At 34.1% G+C, this 11,402-nt stretch overlaps 2 protein-coding genes across 2 annotated transcripts; one reads left to right on the top strand and one right to left on the bottom strand.

The window, feature by feature from the left end:
* The first annotated feature begins 2,743 nt into the window (after positions 1-2,743).
* LOC108450421 (uncharacterized) lies at positions 2,744-5,613 on the top strand. Its single transcript, XM_017748040.2, has 5 exons — positions 2,744-3,220; positions 3,309-3,488; positions 3,591-3,717; positions 3,879-3,992; positions 5,060-5,613. The coding sequence occupies exons 1-5, from the start codon at positions 2,927-2,929 to the stop codon at positions 5,173-5,175; spliced, it is 831 nt and encodes a 276-aa protein (XP_017603529.1). The 5' UTR covers positions 2,744-2,926; the 3' UTR covers positions 5,176-5,613.
* A 576-nt stretch (positions 5,614-6,189) lies between these two features.
* Positions 6,190-10,999, bottom strand: LOC108451730 (putative clathrin assembly protein At5g35200). Its single transcript, XM_017749388.1, has 11 exons — positions 10,545-10,999; positions 9,525-9,691; positions 9,305-9,405; positions 8,685-8,768; positions 8,519-8,563; positions 8,367-8,432; positions 8,160-8,240; positions 7,116-7,271; positions 6,936-7,011; positions 6,722-6,837; positions 6,190-6,612 (listed from the first exon to the last, which is right to left on the bottom strand). The coding sequence occupies exons 1-11, from the start codon at positions 10,997-10,999 to the stop codon at positions 6,190-6,192; spliced, it is 1,770 nt and encodes a 589-aa protein (XP_017604877.1).
* Positions 11,000-11,402: the final 403 nt, after the last annotated feature.

Here is an 11,402-nt window from a genome sequence, read left to right as displayed (position 1 = left end):
TGTATTAAATTGATGATTAAATTTATTTATTTAGATCCAAAAAATTCAAATACGAAGCTAGATCGAGGAAAAGAAAAAGTTTGGGATTAGTAGATTTTTGTATACGAACAAGTATCGAGGTAAGTTCGTGTAACTTGAATCATATTCTTAAATGCTTGAAATGTATGTTTTTTATGTGAATATGATTTGAATGTTCATTGAATGAAAATTAATGAAACATTGATATATTTGATAAAAGGGGAAGAAATCCCAGTTGAATGAAAGGAAAATTCGATGGATCTCTGAAAAGAAATTGATGGTAAAAAGGATCTAGCCTGGACGGGTGATCCTATCCTGATATAGCCCTCCCAAAGAATATGTGTAAAATAGATTTATCCCGGACGTGAATTTAGCCTGGACTGGTAATTTAGATCCAAACTCATTAGAGTAATTGTCGTTGCAGGGGATTTAGCCTGGACTAGCAATCCTGATAATACTCTATGAGTTTATATTATAGGGGTTTTAGTCTGGACTGGTAATCTCGCTATAAGGATGAGGTTCGCAGGAGTGTGCTCTCTAAAATGGAAATGTGTTTACATGAATATGAATTGACGGACCTGGAATTGTACACTAAAAGTGTACCTCTAAAAATCCATCAAAATTTCGAGAAATTCAACGGGATAAATATGGAATGGTATTGATGAGCTCATCAATCATGGTATATATTATTGATACATGGAAATTATTGGACTAACCTGAATGTTGAGTTTGTGCATGTTAGGGTAATAATGCATTGAATGGATATATGAATGTTTATTGCATTGTATTGAAAATATTAGGTAAGTATAATTCTTGTTACATGAGTTTACTAAGTACAAAGTGCTTACCCTGTTTCCTTTTCCCCTGTTTTGTAGTATTAAGAGCTCGGAGGTCAGATTCGGTCGGAGACACATCACACTATCAACCTCAAGATTTCGGTATATAAAGAAACTTTATTTTGGAAATCAATGGCATGTATAAGCTACTATAGTAAATGTTAATGTGAAATGATTGTAAGGTCAGCCATTGGTATGGCTAACAAATCTTAATTTTGGTATATGATGAGGTTATCTTATAAATATGCATGAATCTATCTTGAAAATATGTTGGATTGGATTGGTTGATGTGGATTGGTCTCGGTTTAGAATTGCAGGAAAGGTTAGATATCTATAAAAGGGTTATATTGAGTTAAAAAAAATTTAAAAAATTAAAATTAATTCGTAAACTCCGGAATACCTCGTACCCTATTCTGGCAACGAATACGGGTAGAGGGTGTTACAAGTTTAATACATCCTTTAATTTGGGTTTTACACTACTAATTTGTGACTCGATTGGACTAGTAATTATTTTTGGTAATTAATTTAAGAATAGAATTCTCCAATCTGCAATCCCTAGGGTACGATCCTTGGAATACTTACTGGTGTTCCGTTGTAACACAAATCTATATTACAATTTGACCTATTTGCTTGCACATACTGCACTTCATTTTATATATTTTATTTGCACGATTTTTACTCTAAACATTTGCACATTTGGAGGCAGTTAGTTGCTTTAGCAACGATTGTAGCATTTCGTAGCTCGGATCTGACGATCGGGTTGAGTAAATGGTGTTACATGCATCGATAATTAAACATTATAATATCATGTAATATTATATCTTTTATTAATCTATATTATAATAATAGTTATATATGTATTAATATTTTTACTAATAGTTATATATGTATTAATATTTTTACTAATAGTTATATATTATATTATTAATAGTATATATATTTTGTTATTAGTTTATGTATTAGTAATATACAAATTTAGTATACTGGTCAGGTTAAGTAATTAGTTTCAATAATAATTATATAATATATGATATTATCATTAAAGTTTAATTTTATGGATTTTAATAATTATTATTCATATATAATTAAAATATTAAAATAATATATATTAAATTAATGTTTTTAAAATTTATTTAACTTTATCATTCAACATAAAAAAGTTATTATTAATTACTTTTCCTATTTATAAAATTTTAATATAAATATAAAATACTTATGAATAGAATTTGAAAAGTAAAGAATTATAAATTATTTATTTCATTTTATTTTAAGTAATAACATATAACTATATTAATTATTAAAATTTATTATTACTGTTTAGTTATAAATTCGAGCTTTAGGTTAGATTTATTTTAGGTTTGGGCTAAATTGATCTTGGGCTCGGATCTGTTTTCAGTTTGGGCTTTCTCAGGTTCAAGTTTTTTCAAGCTCGAATTTTTTCAAGTTCGGGCATTTTCAAACTCAAATCGTTATGGACTCAGATCGACACGGGCAGACTTTTAGGCTCGAGCTTGTTTTGCCAGTTCTAATATCGATATCATGTTAAGAGATTTAAATTTATCCTTTTTTTATCTGTTTTAATGATTTTATAGCAATATGGATATTTTTTGTTGCAATAGTCCGTAATAACTTGAATTTTTTATTTTTTAAAAATTAATTTTGATTTTATATAATTTTTATAGAATTAAAGCTAAATTAATAAAAAATATAAAAGTTGAGAACTATTATCTTAATTACCGTCAGTTACTTATACAATTTCAAATATATCAACAATGAAATTCTAATTTTTTGGTAATACATAATTATAGAATAGTGATATAATATTTTAAAATTTTAACTGAGTGACAGAAAATAAAATTTTATCAGTGATTAATAATGTAATTTAACCCAATTAATATTAAGATATCAGTAACTAAAAGTAAAAAGAGAATTCTGGAAGCTGTGTTTTTATTTCGTTTGAACTCGTCTAAAACACTTCATGTTCTTCGTCTCGGCATAATATAAAATCAAAGACAATTTGTTTGTTCAAAGTGTAAGGCTGTTTTAGATTCTTTGATCCTAAACTTTAAGAAATGGTGCTGATTGAACCTCAGCCTACTGATGAACAACAGCAACAACAACAACAACAAGAAGAAGCCACGAAAGCCACATCTTCATCATCATCTGAAACGACACGGGGTTCTACTGTCGCCGCTGTATCAGAAAATGCCAACGGAGGAGATGCTGCCTCGGATGGATTCGAAACAGCTAGCGAACGTGACGTCAGCGACAACGAAGAAGACGACCGCCCTGGCGATCAACAACCACCCCAGCAGAGAGGTCCCGATTCTTATCAAGATGCCTTAAACGACGAGCAACTGAAAGAGGTTTTCTCTTTTCCCTGGGTTTTCTTTCTCTCTCTTTTTTTTATTTTTTATTTTTTTAATTAATTATTAAAAAATATTATGTTTCTAGAAAGCTTTGGCACAAGCAAATGATGCAAAAACAGAAGGAAATAAATTGTTCGGAAACGGCCAATACCAGGAGGCCTTGTTACAGTATGAGGTTGCTTTGCAAGTTACGGCGGAGATGCCTTCGGCCACTGAAATTCGTTCCATTTGCCATTCAAATCGGGCTGTTTGCTTTCTGAAGCTGGTATTTTAATTTTATACCACTACTTCTTAAAGTTGAATAACAGTTTTTATTGCTTTTCTTTGGACATGTTTATTTAAGGTTTAAAAAACTGTATATCTTTAGGTTAATTATGAGGAAACCATCAAGGAATGTAATAAAGCTTTGGAACTTAATGCTTCTTATATGAAAGCTCTTGTTAGACGCGGAGAAGCTCATGAAAAGCTTGAACATTTTGAAGAAGCTATTGCTGGTGAGCCCTTCGATCTGGTTGTTTGTTTCTTTTATTCTTAAGTTTAGAATTAATTATTTGTTTTGCAGTTTTTGTAAACATATATCCATTGCTCTGTCTTGATGATGAATTAATTTGTCAACATTATGCATGTTTGTAATTATCTTTCTTGCAAAATGCAGATATGAAGAAGATATTGGAATTGGATCCTGCTAATGACCATGCTAGGAAGGCCATTCGTCGCTTGGAACCATTGGCTGCAGAGAAAAGAGACAAGATGAAAGAGGAGATGATTGGTAAACTTTAAATCTGCATTTTTTGCCTCTGCCCTCCCCCCTTCCCCAAAAGTTTTTGGTAATCTAAGGATTAGTTAAGGTAGATGATTTTTCTTGGTATGTGCGCATCATGATATCTGTATTGCCTTGACAATGTTATGGATGCTTTACTGCTCTAATTATTATATCCTGAAAAATTATTATGGGGGGAATGGGATCAGGAATTTTGTTTAATTCCTTATCCTTAAATTATTCAAGCTTGTCTTGAAAGTTATAAATTTTATGGGGTATATTTTTGTTTCAAGGATCAAGTTTTATGTTAATGGATGTACCAAAGGTGTGCAAAAATAATTACAGTCAAATTACTTTGTGTTTAGCATGTGATATTGAAAGGTGCATTTAGTTTCCAAACTCATATTCACTTCTATCACATATAGAATACTTTTATACATCTGATTCTTGTTGTTCTATATTTCTTAGCTGCTTCCTTTAACTCAATGTGTCTAATAAACTAAACTCATAATATATGATATCAACTTCATGTTTCCAAGCACCCGTAAACAAATATAGGTTATTTTGTTTTTTCCTGTTAAGTGCAAATAATAATAAGCATCTGATCCATTGGTTAATGGTTACCAATAACCTATATTTGTTATTTACCTGAAATGCCCATGTCAATGGCTGATAATAGCTATGTGCAATATGCACTTGATGAATGCTGGTGGTTTAATGCTATTTGAATCTTGGATTTGGTTGTAGGCATTGAAATATAATTGAAAAATGGAAGCTTTTTGGTATTTGATTCAAGTCACTAATATTCTTTCTGAGCTTTTTGTCTTGTCAACTTTAATTTTCTTGCAACTAATGTATATCTGTATAATTATTTGTGCAATTAATGTATCAGAGAATGACGAATTTATTTCATGATGCTTTATGTTCTATTCCGTGATATAATTATGTATGTTGACCTAGCAATTTAGATCCTTGCTGGAATTGTTTAAGGTAGCATACGAGAAAATTTTTAGGCTTGTACTTTTGGCATCCATTTATGCATCACTAACCATATATAAATATACTTACTATGACAGGAAAGCTAAAAGAATTGGGCAACTCTGTTCTGGGTCGTTTTGGGATGAGTATTGACAACTTCAAAGCTGTCAAAGATCCAAACACTGGCTCTTATTCTATATCGTTCCAGAATTGACATCGTCACTACCCACAAGCAACATGTGAGAGAAAAATGAAGGCAGCCTTTAGCATGACACAAGATACGTTAGCTTGGAATTTTTTTATGCTGAATATTTCTTTGCAAGTAGACTGGGCAATTTGTGTCATGTTCATATATTTTCTCGATATCCTAGTCGTTTTGTGTTATTTTATGTTTATGTACCTTTTGACTAGTTAATAATGCATTATAAAGATTTTGGCATCTTTCTATTTTCAAGTCATATTCGTGTTTTTTTTTTTTTAATGTTGTGCCGTGTTTGTACATGCCGTGCAAGTGCGTTGTGCATGTCTACGACTATTTGCAGTAAAAATAGAGCACTCAAATGTATTAGGTAAAAAATATGCTTGTTCACTTGAATGCAAGGGTTGTACTAAACTGTTGTTCTAAATGTACATGGCTTATATTGAGTTGATACCTATTGTCTTTAGTGCTTTGTACGACTATTTGCAGTAAAAATAGAGCACTCAAATGTATTAGGTAAAAAATATGCTTGTTCACTTGAATGCAAGGGCTGTACTAAACTGTTCTAAATGTACATGGCTTATATTGAGTTGATACCTATTGTCTTTAGTGCTTTGTGGCTTGTGTTTATCAATCACATTGATATGGTTGCATTGGTAATATTTCTAAATTGGCCCAGGCCACCACCAAACCCAATTTTAGTCACTCAATGCTGTCAACGGGAGACTACAATCTGTTACTACTTGGCTTCTGGCACTGATCACAGATAGAGGCTGTTGGAAGCAGCTTGTGATAGAAAAAGAGCTACAGAAACTATTAAACAATAAACTCTTTATTAACTCTATGGGTTCATGTTTGCGGTTTACAAGCATTAACCTTTGCTTAATCTTATCTGTGCCTAAAACTAATGTTTCAAAGCCAGACTTTCCTCAAGGCCCCTAAATTAAGCCAGCTTGGTTGAATTGTATCCAACGGCTGAGTTATGCTGCTGTTTTAGGTCAGTTTGTGTTTGAGCCATGGCTGCCATTTTCACATATCAAAGGGATTCCTAGAAGGTTTGGTTGAATTGTAGCCAACCATGGCCAATGTAGGCTGTTGCTTTAGCTCAGTTTGTGGTGGAGCTATGACTGCCTTTTTCATATCAGTTGAGAGTGTTAAATTACTGCCTCCATAAAATGTGGGAATCTGGTTGTAATTTGCCACAGCAGAAGGGCTGATTGAATGGTAAGCAACCATGGTCATAGGAGGCTGCTGTGGCATGATGTATGGTAGCTGTTGAGGCATGGCTGCCGTTTGCACATTAGCTTCGGGTGGGATACAACTGCTTCCATAAAAGGGACCCTCGCTGTTGTAATCATCAAAAGGGTTGGCCGACACCTGACCGAAGTTGTAGGCCATTTGTTGATTTGTTGTTGATAAACTGTGTGGTGTTAATGTGTTCGTGCTGCCAGTCTGCATTTGAAGATATGATATGTTAATAGCAGTCCAAAATGAACATAAAGCAGAGTGGCAAATCCTGAAAGAATTTTGGACAAGGTTATTTTAAAGTACTTGGACTAACCATTTTATTATCAGCAACGGCAGCTCCATTGGAGACTGGTGCATCACAAAGTCCAAGCTCCCAACCTGTAAATGCAGGTGCTGAGCTGCCAACATTTTCAGCATTGGGAGGATTCTCTGTTAAAATTTAAAAATGGGAAAAGATGTTATAAGAATCCGGTTCATCACTTCGAAGGACAAATCAATTGACATCTCAGTGAAAACCAATAATTTACCAGATTTAACAATTGCTAGAGCAAGGGGATTATTCTCATTCAGTTCAGTTCCTTCCTCACTTGGTTCGTCAAAGCACTGGCAGTAACAAGGTAGATCAAGTAAGAAGAATAAACATAAGAAATCAAGATAAAGGGAACTATAGAGACCAAGCGTATCATCAAATTAAGAAAAGTCCTTACTATAAGATCAGCAATGTCTAGCTTCCCAACAGCCTGCCTTGATTCACTCTGGGTTTTATCCGAAGATGTAACAGATTTTTCTTGAACATCATCTGTCAGCAAGTCAGATACTGGAGCAGGGGTTTCTGTGGGAGCAGCACCTTCATCTTTTGTTATCTGAAAAATAGCATGTAAGTCATGCAAATAAATAAATATATTCATAGTGTAGCTAATGCATTAGGTTCTAGTAATGAATGTAGTGATGGACAAGGACATCAACTATGTGGCTTCAAGTCTGCAACTTTATCTGGAGGATCAATCAAGTTTTCATGCCTGATAATGCAAGAATTTGACTATTCAAGGCAGGAAATGTTATTTTACACGAGTTCTTTCAATAACATCCATTCAATCAACAAAGAAAATTACTTTAGTTGATGCCTCAAAGGTACTCTCAAATCATTCTTCCTTCCGAGTTCATTTTCTCAATGTTTCCCCTAGGACAGTCATTTTTTTGTGGTTTATCTTAGAAGTGTTTTAAATATGAAATGGCATTGATATTACAGACAATGACAGTTTTTTGGACATTAGGAACTTCAATCTTCTGCAACATGTTGAGCCTTAAGTTACTCTTTCTTTCTTTCCTCATACGTATTGTTACCGATAAGCATGTAAGCCACAAGGCCAGCATGGCATGAAATTCCATGTGATAAAAAGCTGTTTATCGTATCATGGATACTGAATTTACTAGTGTGTTTCTCCCAAGCGTCTGATTCAACAATTATATGCATTTGAAACTCTTCATATTTGTAATTCTCATCATAAAGATTTAGCTTTTTTCTCAAAGTAAGGGAAGAATATGATAGCTATTTAGTAAAATAAAGATTGAGGCATCATACTGATGTATACGGAAGTGCCAAAACTTCAGGGGTCTCCTTCACATATATGCCTCCATAGCAATCAGGAATGATTCAGGGAGCTGGAATGTACATGTCAAGGAAGTTAAACAAAATCGTTGGAAATTCAAAGAAACAAGAAACTCATAAAGTAATTTTTAAGGTCCAATACTGGTTTAATCTTAAGGTACTTTTGCCCTTGCCCATAGTGAAGGACCCTGCAAATCTCAAAGACCTCAGATAACTGCGACACCTGCAGCAACATTCAAGTTTACTTGAGAAAATATTATGTTCCTAAAAAGATAAAAAGCGGTCTAAATTATGAACATCTGAACATACAAAACAGACAGAAAGATCCGTTTGCAGCGCTGAATTCTACCTGTTCTCCTGCCTTGCGATAAATCTCTAGTGCCCTAACAGCATGGTGGTGCTGCATCTCAAAGTACTGTGAAAAAATAGGATCCATTTACTTCAAACGTCCATCTTTTTAGAAGCATTAGTGTCCACCAGATGACATTGACTAAAGCTTACCTTGTCAATCAGATTTAGAATTCCATCAGTAATAGCAACGTACAGCTTAAAACGATACAGTGAGTGGAAGAGGGAAAAGAAACAATGTTAGAAGTGTAGCTAAAATGAAGAGTGTGTCGATGGCATACAGTTTGAGAAAGACAATGGAAGACTCAAGGGTGTGTACCTTGCAGTTAAGAAGGTGATGGAGAAGCTCTTGCAAGACAGGTAGCTGATCTAGCAGATCCGGGGTGTTGAGCCTTCTGCTTCTCTGCAGATAGATAATAACAAAAGATTTTCATATCCTCATCACCAATAGAGATAAAACTGAAAAGAAAGAAAGCAAGCATGTCTGTTCACAAAAAAGAGAAATCATTATTTGGTTCTGATGAAAATAACAAGTTTTGATTGTCCAAAGTTCCTAATTCTAGCAACCTCACTTAGCTTACCATCTTTAAGTTTACCCTCTTTGAAAGAACAGAAAAACTAAAAAAAAGAGAAGGAAATGATTGACCATGTGAGACATGTATCACCCTCAAATTTTCATGCGAACAATATTGGATTTTCGTAATGATCAAAGGAAACAAAGATCTGAGAGGATCCAACATATGTTAGGATCAGTAACGAAATGCAAACTTCAAATCACATAATTAAAACTAAACAATGTTGGGTGGCTTGATAGAAATGCTCTTCCTTTTGGAGATTGGTAATGAAATGTATCAAATCCAGAACATGGTAAAAAGGATATTGACCGAGTTGCAGCTTAAAAGGGAGAAGAAAAAAAAGTATTGAGTTCAAAGAGCATACCGATTGATCTTTATCAACATCATATTTCAATGCATTGAAGCATTCTACACGCTCTTCCAGATATAAAGCATATCCACGAATCCAAACAGAATAATTCCATGCTTGACACAAATAAAACCATTCCATAGTCAGTTTGTATACTTTAAATCATAGCATTAAAGAGACAAAAAAAAAAGAAAAAAAAAGAAAGAAAGTAGACTTAAAAAATATAATAACTTACTTTCTGGACTTGAATCATCTCTGAGATGTGTTAAGTTCAGCAGGAGACCTCTGTCCCGCCCAAAATTAAAGAAGTCTTGGTGAAATGAAGGGTCATGTTTTAATATACGGTGTATAACGATCAAGGTTTTCAACGCAACCTGAATGCAAATGCAAGTATCCTCGTGACTAAATATAGAAAACCATAAGTAGGAGTTCTAGAACAAGGAATACCTACAGCAAAATAAGATACTTTTCCTACTGCAAAGTAACAACTTAACTGAAGTGGCATGGTTTAAACAACCAAAAACTGCATCAATCAAAAACCTTTGGCGATTTTTGTTTCCCTTTTCCATTAAGGAAAATCTTTACACCATTATGGAAGTGATTTACATAAATTGAAGCTTCCATTTTTGGTTTGCACATAATATGTTCCTAATAACCATTTCAGATAGCAAGAGATACACATTAATGCATATCCATACCTGTGTTAGAACATTGGCAGCAACAACACAAAAAATAACAACCTATTTGCTTAAGAACTAAAATGAAACCAAGAGCAAAAAGCAAAGAACTTGAGCACTTAAAATGGATGAGAAAATCAGCAGCAATTTTCATTGATTGATGATGAAAATAAATACAAAGTTAACAAGTCAAATGACCATTACCTAATGATTTACCTACTCCCACTAATAAGAGACTTAAGCTAACTTAAATTACAAGACAAAGCAAGCTGGTATGGCCAGCCTTACGTCCATCAAACTCAAATCAAAAAGTAAACAAAAATTACAAACTTTGATGTCAAGTTACAAGCTAACTTGATCAAGTTACATATGAACCAAAATAACAAAATGAAACAAGGTAGCTAAGCTAGTTGTTGCTCTTGAACTCAGCTCGATCGTGCCCTTTAGGCTGAGCTGTTACTGCTTCGTGCATCCTTCCAAGTTGCCAACGGTCCAATGTTGCATTGCAGGCCAAATCTCAACACTCCTCCTTGGACTGTATGCAACAAACACCTATTAGCTTCCTTAATGTTTCAAACCTTGCTGTACCAAGTGGCTTAGTCAAGATATCAGCCAATTGGTCTTGTGAACAACAATGCACTAAGCTGACTTCTTTAGATTGCTCAGCTTCTCTAACAAAGTGGAACTTTATCTTAAAGTGCTTGATTTTGCCATGAAAAACTGGATTCTTGGCTATGGCAACAGCCGACTGATTGTCAACCATGATCTTAGTAGGATCACAATGGTTCTCATTCAGATCATGCAGTAACTTTCTGAGCCAAATGGCTTGATTCACTGCTACTGCTGCTGCTATGTATTTTGCCTCTGCAGTGGATTGAGCAACAGTTTGTTGCTTCTTTGAACTCCAGCAAAACACAGTCGAGCCAAGGGTGAAAAAGTACCCCGATGTGCTTTTCATATCATTAATACAACCAGCCCAACCGCTATCTGAATAACCAACCAGCTTCAGCACCTTTTCTTTCTTTAACAACATACCAAGCCTCAAAGTTCCTTTAATGTATCTCAGCACCCTCTTGGCATGTAACGCCCCGTACCCGAGACCGTCGTCGGAGTCGAACACGAGGTGTTAATAGACTTAATTCATTACTTAAACAGCTCAAACAATTTATTTTTAAAATTTTCAGTCAAGCTAACAATCTGCGTCATAGTTTCTTAAAAATTCATATCACGAGTTACGAAACTCGAAATCCAATTCCGTAAATTTTACCTGAGACTATACTCACATATCTATTTACTAATTTTTTTATAGAATTTTTGGTCAAGCAAATTAGTACAGTTTATTAGTTAAAGTATCCCCTGTTTCAGAGTTTGACTGCTCTGACCTCTGTGTATTACGAATTAGATATCTCCCTGTACAGAGTTTCAATGACTATGCC

The sequence above is a fragment of the Gossypium arboreum genome, chromosome 4, assembly GCF_025698485.1.
Source record: "Gossypium arboreum isolate Shixiya-1 chromosome 4, ASM2569848v2, whole genome shotgun sequence".
NCBI classification, from domain to species: domain Eukaryota; kingdom Viridiplantae; phylum Streptophyta; class Magnoliopsida; order Malvales; family Malvaceae; genus Gossypium; species Gossypium arboreum.
This window is presented reverse-complemented; position numbering and strand designations above follow the sequence as displayed.